This window comes from Macaca thibetana, chromosome 7 (genome assembly GCF_024542745.1).
Source record: "Macaca thibetana thibetana isolate TM-01 chromosome 7, ASM2454274v1, whole genome shotgun sequence".
Taxonomy (NCBI): domain Eukaryota; kingdom Metazoa; phylum Chordata; class Mammalia; order Primates; family Cercopithecidae; genus Macaca; species Macaca thibetana.
In genome coordinates this window covers 43,018,031-43,031,705 of record NC_065584.1, presented here as the reverse complement: position 1 = coordinate 43,031,705, position 13,675 = coordinate 43,018,031, and the positions used below count along the sequence as shown (strand labels likewise).

The 13,675-nt window shown below is 56.8% G+C and overlaps 4 protein-coding genes across 9 annotated transcripts in view; 3 read left to right on the top strand and 1 right to left on the bottom strand.

Moving 5' to 3' along the window:
• The window catches only part of PLEKHG3 (pleckstrin homology and RhoGEF domain containing G3), a 42,387-nt gene extending 34,959 nt beyond the window's left edge, over positions 1–7,428 (top strand). For 2 of the 4 annotated variants that reach the window (XM_050799245.1, XM_050799242.1), the window contains exons 14-18: positions 454–473; positions 960–1,322; positions 1,839–1,952; positions 4,128–5,547; positions 6,066–7,428. In XM_050799245.1, the coding sequence (XP_050655202.1) occupies positions 454–473; positions 960–1,322; positions 1,839–1,952; positions 4,128–5,547; positions 6,066–6,787 (2,639 nt within the window). In that variant the 3' untranslated portion in view covers positions 6,788–7,428. The remainder of the gene's footprint in view (positions 1–453; positions 474–959; positions 1,323–1,838; positions 1,953–4,127; positions 5,548–6,065) is intronic. The other 2 variants (XM_050799244.1, XM_050799243.1) reach the window with 1 other exon arrangement.
• The window catches only part of LOC126959764 (peptidyl-prolyl cis-trans isomerase A-like), a 399,629-nt gene that overhangs the window by 15,465 nt on the left and 370,489 nt on the right, over positions 1–13,675 (top strand). The gene's annotated exons all lie outside the window — the stretch shown is intronic.
• The window catches only part of CHURC1 (churchill domain containing 1), a 476,524-nt gene that overhangs the window by 270,329 nt on the left and 192,520 nt on the right, over positions 1–13,675 (top strand). The gene's annotated exons all lie outside the window — the stretch shown is intronic.
• SPTB (spectrin beta, erythrocytic) overlaps positions 9,368–13,675 on the bottom strand; it is a 137,183-nt gene continuing 132,875 nt past the window's right edge. For 2 of the 3 annotated variants that reach the window (XM_050799238.1, XM_050799239.1), the window contains exons 34-36: positions 13,045–13,218; positions 12,715–12,757; positions 9,368–12,537 (exon numbers count right to left, since the gene is read on the bottom strand). In XM_050799238.1, coding sequence (XP_050655195.1) covers positions 12,370–12,537; positions 12,715–12,757; positions 13,045–13,218 — 385 coding nt within the window. In that variant the 3' untranslated portion in view covers positions 9,368–12,369. The remainder of the gene's footprint in view (positions 12,538–12,714; positions 12,758–13,044; positions 13,219–13,675) is intronic. The other variant, XM_050799240.1, reaches the window with a different exon arrangement.

Sequence of the window (13,675 nt, the reverse complement as noted above, 5' to 3'; positions counted from 1 at the left end):
TGTGAGGTGGCCAGCTATTCCCAGAGAGGGGGGGAGGAGGAGGGGAAGCAGCTGACAACCTAGGGGTTGACCTGAGGGTGGGGGATTGTCAGAATAGTGTAGAAGGGTCTCTGCCTCCGTTCTCCCCTGGAAGAGGGCCTCGCCCCTGGCTGGCTGAGGAGAGGGGCTGGAGCTCTCCCCTATGCACAGGCCTCATGCCCTTTTCTCTGGAAACAATGAGAACCGAGCAACAGGCACAGACCTGTGCTGCTCTGTGGCCCCTGGGCCCCTGGGCCCCTGCTCTGTCAGTCATTCTTTTGAAAGCACAGGAGACGAGGTGAGGGTTCTGGGAGCAGGAGCCCCCAGTGAGGCCTTCCCCAGGGGGCTGTCCAGAGGTCTTTCTCCTGCTTACTGATCTCTTCCCCTCCCCTGCCCCTCGCCGGTGTGTTGGGGACCCGGTGGTGATGTCCGCAGCCCGAGCAGCAGGAATGAAGGTAAAGGCCAGTGGGAGGAGGGGACTGGCTGACAGAGGAGGGTGGGACTGCCCAGGTCAGCCCCTGGCCCCATCAGCCCTCATTGTCTTCATTCATTCAACAAATGCCTGCTGAGCACCCACTGTGTACCAGGCTGTGTGGCATAGGGCCACAGAGATGAAGAAGACATGGGCCTTGCCCTGGGGGCCCTTTTGCACCCTCTTCCTAGAACAGCACCCCGCTGGGGGCCTGCCCAGCATGGACCTGCTCAGATTTCCCTCTCTCTAGGGTAGACAAGTAGGCAGGCCTCTTTGGGTTCTGAATTTTTGACCAGGTCACAGCCTTTCCAACATGAGAACGCCCGCCCCTCCCTGGACCCCAGTGGAGACCTGAGTTGGGCATCTAGGTGTGGCTTTCTGTGTGAAGCCTCCCCACCCACAACTGCCTGCAAGAGGACAGGAGGTTGCCCAAGAGGCTGGTCACGAGGGGGTCTTGTGCTCTGAACAGCATGCAGGCAGTGCTGGCACCCTCCTGGACTTTGGGCAGCCCTCTCGTGCTCGGGGCCTGCAGCCAGAGGCTGAAGGGGCTGCCCAGGAGGAGGAAGAGGAAGAGGAGGAGGTGGTGGAGGAGGAGGAGGAGGAGGAGGAGGAAGAGCAGGCCTTTCAGGTCTCTCTGGAGGACCTGACAGGGCATGAAGGCAACGAGAAAGGGGCTGGGCCGAAGCCCCCAGGCTCAGAGGAGGAGGAGGAGGAGCAGGAGGAGAGCCTGGCGGTGGCGGAGCAGGTAGCTGACTTTGCCAGCTCCCTGCTGGCCGCCCTCCACTGCTGGCACTATCGGGCCAACGCTTTACTTTTCTCCCGGGGCGCTATGGTGAGGTGTCTCTTCGATCTCCCCTCCTCCTTGCATGCTCCCTGGGATGTGCATGCCCACCCAAGGGCCCCCTCTGCTGCCCTCCCCACCCCACCCTGCCCTAGTTTTACTCCTCCCCTCAGCACTTAACACCCTCGCTCGCTGTCACACCCTGGTGAGCCCCTGGCATGCTCTGTTCCAGTACTGGGCACTTATCATTATAACGCCCAACAAGCATGACAAGTGGGGTGGGGCGGTGGGGGCAGGGAGAAGCTAGCACACAGTGGGGCTGGAAAGGTCAAGTCCACTTTGTCTGGACGGAAAGGTGGGCCGAGGTTTTCTGAAGCTGCATGCCCGACAAGGCTTTCTGCAGCCCTAGGCCTGGCATTCAGGTTGGCTCTGGAATGGCTCAGGCCCAAGACTGGCTCTCAGCTCAGCCCAGCCCCTTGGGGCGTGGGAGGCGCTGCCTGTGCTGGGATGCAGAAGGGATCAGCTTCCAGTTGTCTTGGAGTTGATGACTGACCTCTACCTCTGCAGGGAAAGGGGCGCAGGGAGTCTGAAGGCTCCAGGAGCAGCAGAAGGCCCAGTGGTCCGTCTCCAACCAGTGCTGAGAAGCGCATGAGCTTCGAGTCCGTTTCTTCCCTGCCAGAGGTGAGCGACCAGCAGGTGGGATGGGGATAGCAGGAAGAACTTGGAGTGCAGATTTCCAAGTCTGCAAATAGGGCTTTCAGGCATAGGCTTTCCCATTGGGCTCATGGGAACAGAGATTCTCCACCTCCCAGGACTCTCAGCCCTGCATGAAGTCTGTTTGGCCTAGAGTATATGGTTTGGTAAGCAGACCACCCCTTTCTATGAATTAGAAAAAGACTCCCCTTTGGGCAGATGCAGTCCCATGTCAAGGGCACACAGCTAGTGGAAATGAACCAGGTATTAGGCTCCCTTAGTTAGGCCACCTTGTATGGGTTATAAGGCCCTGTCCCTGCCAGCATGCCAGACATTGAAATCACACCTGTGGTCACCTGGGCAAAGGGTAGGGAACTGATGTCTGTTGGACACGTCCTCTGTAACTGATGTGTTATTTCTTCCTTCTCTTCCCCACAACAGCTCTAGAAGGAAAAGGGCTCTGAGTGGTTGATGGCGTGCCTAACACTGAGCAGCTCCTGAGGGGCGGGGCTGAGATCAGACCTGGGGCTGGGACTCAGAGGCCCACTCTCCTCCTCCTGCTGCCCTATGCTGTCTGTGGGTTGTGGGAAGCAACGTCCTTTACTTTCCCAAAGTTATAAGGGAACGATCGTGAGCTACGGCCTGGACCCCATGTTGGACCCCACAGCCAGGACTAAGAAGCCTGGATGACACTGGACAGGAATGTAGCATGATGTCTTAGCTTGAGCTGCTATAACAAAATCCCTTACTGCTGCCTGGGTGGCTTAGTTATTGCTCAGTTTTGGAGGCTGGAAATTCTAAGGTCAAGATGCCAGCAGACTGGTGAGGGCTCGCCCTCTGCTTCATAGATGGTGGCTTCTTGCTGTGTCCTCACATGGCAAAGGGGCAAGGAAGCTCTCTTGAGCCTCTTTTGTAAGGGATCTGACCCCATTCATGAGGATGGAGTCCTCGTGACCTAATTTTCCAAACGCCCCACCTCTCATTCCCATCACACTGGGTGTTAGCCTCCACCTGGCAATTTTAGGGATATGCAGACATTCAGACCAGAGCAAATGGGGGTGTCCAGTAATAATACAATGAGAACCACGCATTAAAACATTTAAAAGAAGCAGATGAAATTAATTTTAGTAGTGTATTTTATTTAACCCAATGTATGCAGAGTATTATTCTAACATGTAATCAACATAAAAAGTTACTGATATTTTTGTCCCTTTTTTCTATACAGAGTCTTTGCAATCTGATGTGTATTTTACCCCAAGAGCAGGTTTCCACTGGGCCTGACCCCATTTCGCGTGCTCGGAAAGCCACAGTGACTATGGCTCCCATGTTGAACAGTGCAGGTCTAGATCCTGGGTGCTCTGCAGATTCCAGACTAGAACAGAAGGAATTAGGTCCGATCTTAGAATTTAAGTGTTTGCTCTTCTCTCTCTAATGACTGCTCTGGAAAGCTGTATATATCAGCAGTTCTGTGGTTCAAATTACCGTCAAGGTGGTCAAGAGGGAATTCTCACGTTTGCTTTCTTCCTTGCCCATTTCCTGGGCGTAGGCAGTTGTGCTGGGCCTACAGGTGTTGGGAGGAGCCGCATTCCTGGTCCTCACCCTCTTGATAGGATTCCAGCATGTGGCTGTGTTGCTCTCTAGACCCTCGTCCACGTGGGAGGCCCCGTCCCCTGAGGAAAACGAAATGGCCTCTCATGTTGCACGGGTCTGGGTTTGAACCCTAGAACCTCCAAGTGAGGAGCCTCTAGGGCTTTGGCGAGCTGCCTCACCATCAGCCATGCTGGTTCCATGATGCTGTGAGAACCAGCCCCTGGGAACCCGGGGCCATGCCCTACCCACTGTTGTGTATTCCCACCTCGTCCCTGTAGTTCCCAGGCTGGCTGCCATCAAGGTGTCGCCATCCGGCACCATCTGCATTCTTAGTGTTTTCCTTGGTTTTGGGGACATGGGCCCACCACCCCCACTGTAGGATGACTAAAGGACACAGTCATGTTCCTCTAAGGATCCATTGCCCTACTGCTAAGTTGTGCTCATTCTGATTGCCTTGGGTCCTAAACTGTAGGTCCCTGTCATTGGGCCTTGAGCAGGCCATGCTGTTCCCTTGTTCCCCAGGTCCCATGAAGGAGGCTTTTACTCATGTGAGCCTTTTCTGCTATGTTTCAGGTTGAGCCGGACCCTGAGGCTGGGAGTGAGCAAGAGGTATTTGCTGCTGTGGAAGGGCCCAGTGCCGAGGAGATGCCCTCAGACACAGAATCTGCAGAAGTCCTGGAGACACCGCTTGACGCCCACCAGGGGCTTCTGGGGATGGACCCCCCGGGTGACATGGTGGGCTTCGTGGCGGCTGAGAGCACTGAGGACCTTAAGGCCCTGAGCAGTGAGGAGGAAGAAGAAATGGGGGGTGCCGCCCAGGAGCCTGAAAGCCTTCTGCCACCCTCCGTGCTGGACCAGGCCAGTGTCATTGCGGAGCGGTTTGTTAGCAGCTTCTCTCGGCGGAGCAGCGTGGCACAGGAGGACAGCAAGTCCAGTGGCTTTGGGAGCCCACGGCTGGTCAGCCGGAGCAGCAGCGTGCTCAGCCTGGAGGGCAGTGAGAAGGGCCTGGCGCGGCGTGGCAGTGCCACAGACTCCCTCAGCTGTCAGCTCTCCCCAGAAGTGGACATCAGTGTGGGGGGGGCCACAGAGGACAGCCCTTCTGTCAATGGGATGGAGTCCCCAAGCCCAGGCTGCCCAGTGGAGCCCGACTGGTCTTCCTGCAAGAAGAAGGAATCAGCGCTCTCCACCCGAGACCGGCTGTTGCTAGACAAGATTAAGAGCTATTATGAAAATGCAGAACACCACGATGCGGGCTTCAGTGTCCGTCGCCGGGAGAGCCTCTCCTACATCCCCAAAGGACTGGTAAGAAACTCCGTCTCCAGATTCAACAGCCTTCCTCGGCCAGACCCAGAGCCAGTACCTCCAGTGGGGCGCAAGAGACAGGTGGGCTCCCGGCCGACTTCGTGGGCCCTGTTTGAGCTCCCAGGACCAAGCCAGGCAGGCAAAGGGGACCCACCTCCCATCTCAGATGCTGAGTTCCGCCCATCATCAGAAATTGTGAAGATCTGGGAGGGAATGGAGTCTTCTAGGGGGAGCCCTGGGAAGGGGCCCAGCCAGGGCCAGGCCAATGGCTTTGACCTGCATGAGCCACTCTTCATCCTGGAGGAGCATGAGCTGGGAGCCATCACGGAGGAGTCAGCCACTGCCTCCCCGGAAAGTTCCTCTCCCACTGAGGGGCGCAGCCCAGCCCACCTGGCCCGGGAGCTGAAAGAGCTGGTGAAGGAGCTGAGCAGCAGTACCCAGGGGGAGCTGGTGGTCCCACTGCACCCCCGCATCGTGCAGCTCTCCCATGTAATGGACAGCCACGTGAGCGAGCGCGTCAAGAACAAGGTCTACCAGCTGGCCCGCCAGTACAGCCTCCGAATCAAGAGCAACAAGCCAGTGATGGCCAGGCCACCACTGCAGTGGGAAAAGGCGGCCCCTGAGAGGAACGGGAAGAGCCCCACTGTGCCCTGTCTACAGGAAGAGGCTGGAGAGCCATTAGGTGGCAAAGGTATGACAGGAGCGGCATGTGGGCCCTTCCCCAAGCCTAGGGACTGCAGAGCCAATAAGGAGCCACTTGGCTCCTCGGGGAAAGTGACCTCTAAGGAGGCTCTACCAAAGGGAGAAGCTAGACCCTGGGCACCAAGGGCACAGGGTGAGCCCTGGCGGCCAGTCCAGTGCTCTGAGGCCAAACTTGCTCTCCTGGTTAAGCCCTTTTGACGCCCTCTGCTTCAGCCCTTCCCATCCAGCAGAGACTTCTGGAGGAAGCATGGCCCCAGGCCCCTCCTTTAGCAGGATGGGAGCAGAAGCTCTCCCCTCTTCCTTTGACACCTGACCCCTTTCCACTGCCTTCATTCTTCCCATGGCCCTTCATGAAAGGGGCTGTGGATGGTAAATGAGATTTTTCCCATCACACCCAAACCCCAACAACCAGCCTTTCCTGGAAGGTGAGTTGGATCCTGCTCAGAGACCCCCTTGCAGCTCTGCCCTCCCGCCCCGTGCTTCAGGCAGCTTGCTCTCTCCTCACAGGTAAGAGGAAGCCAGTGCTGTCTCTCTTCGACTACGAGCAGCTGATGGCCCAGGAGCACAGCCCTCCCAAGCCCTCCTCGGCTAGGGAGACATCGCCACAGCGTTTCTCCTTCAACCCGTCTGCTGTCAGCCAGAGGACCACCTCGCCTGGGGGCCGGCTCTCTGCCCGGAGCCCCCGCAGCCCCACGGAGACCTTCAGCTGGCCTGACGTCCGAGAGCTCTGCTCCAAGTACGCCTCCCGCGATGAGGCACGCCGAGCAGGGGGTGGCGGGCCCTGTGGCCCACCCGTCAACAGGAGCCACTCGGTGCCGGAGAACATGGTGGAGCCGCCTCTGTCGGCCAGGGTGGGCCGCTGCCGCAGCCTGAGCACCAAGAGGGGCCGGGGAGGCGGAGAGGCTGCCCGATCCCCTGGGCCTCTGCCCCAGAGCAAGCAGGACGGAGGCGAGACCCTGTATGTCACTGCAGACCTCACCCTTGAGGACAACCGGCGGGTGATTGTCATGGAGAAAGGACCCCTTCCCGGCCCCACGGCGGGGCTAGAGGAGAGCAGTGGTCAGGGACCAAGCTCGCCGGGGGCCCTGCTGGGGCAGGGCCAGGACTTCCAGCAGTCTGCAGAGTGTCGGCTGAAGGAAGAGGGTCCCAGGGACCCGGCAGACCCGAGCCAGCAGGGTAGAGTGAGAAACCTCAGAGAGAAGTTCCAGGCCTTGAACTCTGTTGGTTGATGCTGACTCCTGGGGGAGGGAGGAGTCATGTTGGAGGTTGGGGAAGAATCTGGGCATCCTTCCCCTCAAGCCTGGGCTCATGGAGCCCCTGCCCAGGGCCCTCCGGCAGGCGGAAAGTCTGTCCCCTCTGCCCTTCGGGAAGGATGCTCCCGTGTGCAGGGGTCTCCTGCCTGTGCCATCCACTGGGGCTCGAGACAACTTCCCACTCACCTGTGAGGCTGGTGTGGCTGCTTCCCTTGTAAATAGTTCTTTTCTGGTAAGAAGCCAAATATCGAAGCTCACCTCTTCCCAGAGAGCAAGCTCTGCTCAGGCCTCCAGCGTTGGCTGGCCATGGCCACAGCCAGACCGAGGAGCCCACCCCCAGCGAGACTCAGGCAGTGGCCTGGAGAGGCTTTACTCTGTAACTGTGGCTTTTCTTAGGGTCCAGGCAGGAATGAAGCCGATAATTTATTGCTTTCCATTCCGTGGTATGATGTGCGCGTGCGTGAGTGTGTGGCCTCTGTTTATTCCCCTCCTGTCAAGAATGAAGTGGATGCAGTTCAGGTACTTTTGAGGGTTGTTGCGCTGACCCTGTGGTTGTCGCTGATGTACACACATTTCATTATTTGCCAATGGTGCAATAACCACTGCTGACCAACCCACTATGTGTGAACTCCTTCCTGGGCCTGGCTGGGGTAGGGAAGGTTATTCGTGGGCCAGGGATGTCTTAGGGAGATGGAGACATGGAGGTGGTTCCTTCCACACTCATTGGTCACCTGAGCTCATGAAACATAAGGCACTTGGGTACTGGTGGGGGAGGTGGGGCAGGAGGATGTGAGGTTGGGAGCTTGCTCTCTGCTGCCTAGACTCCCATGGGCTTCTCTGTCAAGCAGCAGCCTGCTGTCCTGTCTAGGGTAGGGAGTCCTGCATGCCAGCCTTTTGCTCTTTTCCCCAAGGGCCAGAGTTGGACTAAAAAAAGGGAGGTGGTGAGGTAGACCGTTTTTCTCATAAGCAGAAGTTCCCAGTATCTGGTGCCTTTTGCACTTCTCTCCAGTTCCCAGGAAACGTCCTAGAAGGCAAGGATTCTTTTTTTTTTTTTTTTTTTTTTTTTTAAAGAGATGGAGTCTCATTCTGTCACCCAGGCTGGAGTGCAATGGCGTGATCTTGGCTCACTGCAACCTCCGCCTCCCAGGTTCAAGCGATTCTTGTGTGTCAGCCTCTCAAGTCGCTGGGACTATAGGCACGAGCCACCACACCCAGCTAATTTTTTGTATTTTTAGTAGAGACGGGGTTTTGCCATGTTGACCAGGCTGGTCTCAAACTTCAGACCTCAGGTGATCCACCCACCTCGGCCTCCCAAAGTGCTGGGATTACAGGGGTGAGCCCCTGTATCTGGCTGAAGGCAAGGATTCTAAACTTGGAGACTAGAAATGTCCTAAAGGTGTCTGCACCATTGGATGAGGAGTACTAGTGCATTTTTCTGGGATGGTTCCTCCCTTTTTATCCATTCTCAGAAGTGTCTTTGATTCAGAAGAGTTAGGAATGCCTCCCTATTTCAGCTGGGTTTTCTGCCCTTTCTCCACAGAGGTCCGGCCTCATTTTGCTCAATTTTTTTTTCTGACTGGGGCCTGGGAGGTGGACGCTGCAGGGCCTGGATGGTAGAGCTGCCTGACAAGTGTTCAGCGGGGCTGCTGGGCCAGGGTCCTGTGGGCCTTCTGACCCAACCTGAAGATGGGTCTGCTGAGTCTAACAAGGTCAAGGGAAGATCAGAGGGACCTAGATTCTTTTTTTTCCCCCGCTTGAAATGGAGTCTTGCTCTGTCACCCAGGCTGGAGTGCAGTGATGCAATTTCGGCTCACTGCAACCTCCACCTCCCTGACCCTCACATTGTCCAGTGCCCTTGTGGTTACTCAGCATCATATCTTGAGACTGGCCTGGCAGGAGCCAGTGACTGTGGAATGACCACAGAAGATTCAGGGCAGCTGCCAGACCAGGGGCTACCTCTGCCCTTCGCTGTTTCTGCTCAAGAGAGGTTGTCACTAGCCTCTGATCTTCCCTTAAAGAACCCAACTGGGGCTCTTCAGAGGGTGGGGCCCAGGAAGTTGTAGTTAACCCCTTCTCCAGGCAGTCCTTACACAGCCATCTAGGTATGCCTGGGAACCTTGCACCAGGTCGGTGGTTCTCACTGGCTGCCCATTGGAATCATCTGAGGAGCCTTTTGGAAACGGTGCTTACATTCCATCTCCCTAGACCAACAGAAACCGCCCTCTGGAGGTGAATCCCAGGCTTAGAGATTCTGATGATTCTGTGGTCCAGGAGTGCTGAGATCCGTCCTGAGTTCTGTGGGGAGGGGCCTGGACTGATCATTGCTCGGAAATGATTTTGCCCTACAGCAGGCCTTCAAGTTGATCAAATGCATGAATGAGCAAGCTTTTCTCAGAGTTTGTGGTGAAGCCCAGGACCTGGGTGCTTGCAGTCGTCCCCATAAGGCTCCCAGGGACAAGCTGGAGAGTCTGGCTGTCCCTCTGTCTCCATGGTGCCAGCCCTCTTAGACCCAGTTCAAAGGGAGAGGAGGCTAGTCAAATAAGAAACTGAGAAATATGGAGCATTATTGATTTATTAGAAAAACTAGTAAATGGGATTCCTCTGGTTGGTGGAAGCACGGTTGAGCAGGTGGAGGACAGGACCCAGCTGGCCCCAGGGCCAGCCCCAGATTGCATGGTCTGTGCCCAAGAGGGTTGCATTCCTCTGCAGCCACCGCCTCCTCGTTTCCTCCCTGAGCTTGTTTGTCCAAGCCACCAAGCCATGTGGTCCCACTGGCTTCGTCCTCCTCTGGATTCCTGCCCCCCTCCCATGAAGGAAGGAAGAGGATTCAGGGTCGGCCTTGGGGACCCTGGTTGCCTCCGATAGGCAGGAAGGAGGAGGGATGTGGAGGAGAGGCTGAGCCTTCCACGGGCCTCCTGTTAGGGGTGCTAGTGGAGGCCAGGTTGGGGAGGAAAGCCCAAGGACCCTCCACACCTCCCATAGCCAGTCAGTTGAGGCCGGGACAAAGGGGAAGGAGAGGGAAGGAGGACCACCTGCCCGTGCCCGGAAGGAGCTTCCTCTAAACTGCCCTGGGGAGGAAGCCTGGTATGCTGGTGTGGACTGGAGCTGTGTCAACCTAGTTTAGGAATACTGTCAAAGAAAAGACTGTAAAGTAGAATAAGGAGAGAAAAAAAAAGACCTTGCCAGGGTACTGGGAGAGCTTAGCCCTGTGTGGCACAGGGCCTCCCAAAGCTGGATGCCTGTGGTTTCAGTCCAGTTGGTCGAATGTCTTGGGGCCTGGGTGACAGGAGGGATGTGTGGGGAGCTGGCAACAGAATGGTCACATGCAGCTGGCTGCCCTGGACCAGCCCGGGGGACCTGGGGTGGTGAGATGCTAGCTCTTCCACTGGAGTCCTTCTTTTCTTGGGTCTGTGGAGTTGCTTGCTGGAAATGACTCACTTCAGGTGCTGATTTGGCACACGTGGAAGGGGGAGGGTGGGCCCTTGTCCCTTGGCTCCCTAAAGACTGGCCCAGGGAAACAGTTGAGGGAGATGCTTGCCACCATCTGCCCTTCAGCAAGGAACCTGCTTTCTGCCCCAGAGGACATGCCCGCAAGTGCACCAAAGGCCTACTTTATTGCTAGGTGAGTGCAGTCATCTCACTGTCTTGGTTTCCCCAGATACAGAAAGAGGCTGGTGAGTGGTACACACTAGGTTCCCTGTATAGGATCATATGCACTGAAGCCAAATGAAGACCTTGCCCACCAGGGCGGGAACCTGGGGATATCAGGCTCCATTGGATGACGTCTTCCTTCCTGTAGCTCCTGCCTGCTGCAGTTGGTGTCTCCCTGACAGTGTCAGGGCCACAGGGTGGAACTTTCTGCTGGCACTGGTCAGCACTCAGGGTTCCTCAGGGGGCCTCATTCTGGATGCCTGCCCCTGTGGCTTCTACCTGAACCTCACCTCCTTCATCTCCATGGAACTAAGGTCCTTCACACAGGGAAAGTGATAGAAACTGCCTGCAGGCCCTGGGGACTTCTGTGGTTTCCCTGGGGGAGAATGCCTGCTGCCACCCGCACCCCACCTGCTTGACTCCTCTCTTGGACCTAACCCTAGTTAGATACTGGGCCAGAACTGTGTTGCTTTCAGAGTAGAGTGGTGGGAAAATCCTTGTGGAGTGACTTTTCTCTCCCTCCAGAAGTATAACCTGGGCAGCAAGGGGAAGGTCATTCCTGAGGACGTAGGTTGCAGAACTTCTGGCGCTCAGGGCTGGAAGGTGGTAGATATTTGACCTCTGTACTCATGTGACACTCCCCCCCACCCCCCACCCAAGACCTGGGGCCAAGACCTTCTGGAGAAGCTGATCAAGGGGTACCACACCTTCATGGCTCTGGCCCCGACATCTGTCCCAACTGTGCAGGGGTAGCTGTCACGGGTGGTGATGTCAAGGCATGGCTGCATCTGCCACCCCGAGACGATAGGTGATCAACTTTGCTGTCTGCCCAGCCGTACCTTCCGAAGTCCCAGCTGCAGACAGGATGCAATTGGACATTTGGCTTTGGGATGCTTCACTGCAGGGGTATCCATCTTGTATCTGGGGGCCCACACTGTCCCCTAGGGGGCCTACATCTGTCGGATATTGCTGGTTTGGCTGCCACTGGGAGTAGGGGGAGGGTCCTAGCATTGAGAGGGACAGCCTTAGGCAGTGTTGTGACCTACTCCTTCAGATCACAGCCCTGTGCCCTAGCCACAGTTTTCAATGAGGAATGGTCTGACCTTGCTGCCCCTCCTGGGACTGCCTGTGGTGGCACAAGGGTGCTGGAGGCACTCAGCCAGGCCCTGCCAACCGTGGAGGGTGCCCTTTGATCTGGGGGGAGAAGCAGAGAGGAGGGATGTGGTGGCCCCTGAGGTGAGAGTTCCAGTTCTGCGGAAGCCCAGCGGGGAGGAGGTTGGCAGCACCCAAGGCCCTGCACCCAGTCTGGTCCCCTCAGCCCCCCACAGCCCCTGACCCAGAGCTAGGGCTTTGTGGGCCACCTGAAGTCTCCTTCCTCATGCCCCTAGGTGGCTGGCTATGCATTTCCAGTGCCCTCTTCCTTTCCCCTTTCCCTGGCTGCCACCAGGTGGGAGGTGACCCCAAGCAGACTTGCTTTAGGAACGGGCAGCGTTTGAGGAACCCCATCAGCCTTCTCCAGATCTTTTTTTTTTTTTTCTTTTTTTGTTTGTTTGGTTGGGGGTAAGGGGCCTGCGCACCCTCGGCTCAGGAGGAGGGTGGGAGAGGAAGGCATGTGCCTCAGAGAACCGTTTCCTGCCCCCAGGCCTGGAGGCCCCGAGGGCGCCAGAGGAGCTGGGAGCCCCTGTCCCCGGAGCAGAGCCGGCGCGGGCGAGGGCATGGAGGGGGCGTCGGCCCAGGACGCGCGGGCGAAGGCAGCTTTTGCAGTGCAGCGTGGGGCCCGGGGGCCCGGCCCGCGACTCGACTCGATTCGACAGGCGGGCGGCGGCGAGAGGAGGCCAAGGCCCGGGGCGCCAGGTCTCTGCGACTCTGCCGCGCCCGCCAGCCCCACCCGCGGGGGCCTCCGGCCGCTACTTCTTTTTGGGGAAGAAGCTGAATCTCTTCTCCTTGTCCTTCTTGCCAAGGCTGGGGTCGGGGCCGGAGAGGGAGGGCAGGGGCAGGCTCTGCGCCTTGACGCGGATGCTCTGGGACTCGTTGATGGCGGTGCTCACGCCCTGCAGCCAGGACAGCATCTCCTCCTGCGGGGCAGAGGGTCACGGTGGAGTCTGGAGGCCCACAGCCCCCACCTCGCGGGCCAGGCAACAATGGGGGGCTCTTGGGACTGCCCCTTCTGAGGGGGCCTCCAGGGCAAGTGGCCTGGGGTCCTCCACCTACCCCTTTGTTAGCCAGGTCTGGGCTAGACTGCCCGCGCTTACCTCGTCCTTGCCATGGAAGAGCCACTCGCTGCCATTACTCAGCCTAGGAGGACAAAGGGTTTCCTGTCATGGAGACACCTTTGGAGGGGGCGCTGGGCAGAGGGCTGGCCCAGCCTCTGCCACAATTCCCTGAGCCGAAGATCCAGAACCCTCTCAGGCAGCCCAGCACTTTCTGAGAGGTCAAAGTCTGGACCATCAGCCTCTTTGATTTGAAAAACCCCTGAGGAGTAGCTCAGGCATGGAGCTGGTCCCATACAGAGGGCCTCTGCCCTGCCACTAATGCCCAATCAAGCCATCAACCTGAACTTTCAAAGGCCAGGAAGGCCTCACCTCAGTTTAAAGACATGCTTCTTCTTTTTGTAGTTGGCAGCAATCTCACAGATGGCATGTCTCAGGGCCAGGGGTTCCTCCCCATGGTAGGGCATCCCCAGGGCCAGGTTCTTGGCATCCTTGTAGAAGGTTAACTCACTGTTCCTGAGCACACAGTACAGGTTGTTCCAGGACCTGCAAAGATGCAGACAGGCAGGTCACCCGCATCCTGATACGGCATCTCTGGTGTCAATTCCTATAGCTTCACCATTAAAACAAAATTACAGCATGTTTGTTCTGATACATAGTAACATGTTTTATTGTTAAAAAATCATCTGCATGTAATTTCATTACAAAAAAATTAGCTATTATTAACATTTTATGTGTTCCTTCTAGTCTTCACATTTTCTTTTTTTTTTTGCTATTCACAGATAGCTAAAACTTGGTTATGTATATATTCAATTTTATATCCTGTTTCTAAGCATAACACTAAATCATGAGTATTTCTCCATATCCTCAAATATTTCTTTTTTTGCTGGGCACGATGGCTCACACTTGTAATCCCAGCACTTTGGGAAGCCAAGGCGGGCGGATTGCCTGAGGTCAGGAGTTCGAGACCAGCCTGGCAAACATTGTAAAACCCCATCTCTAC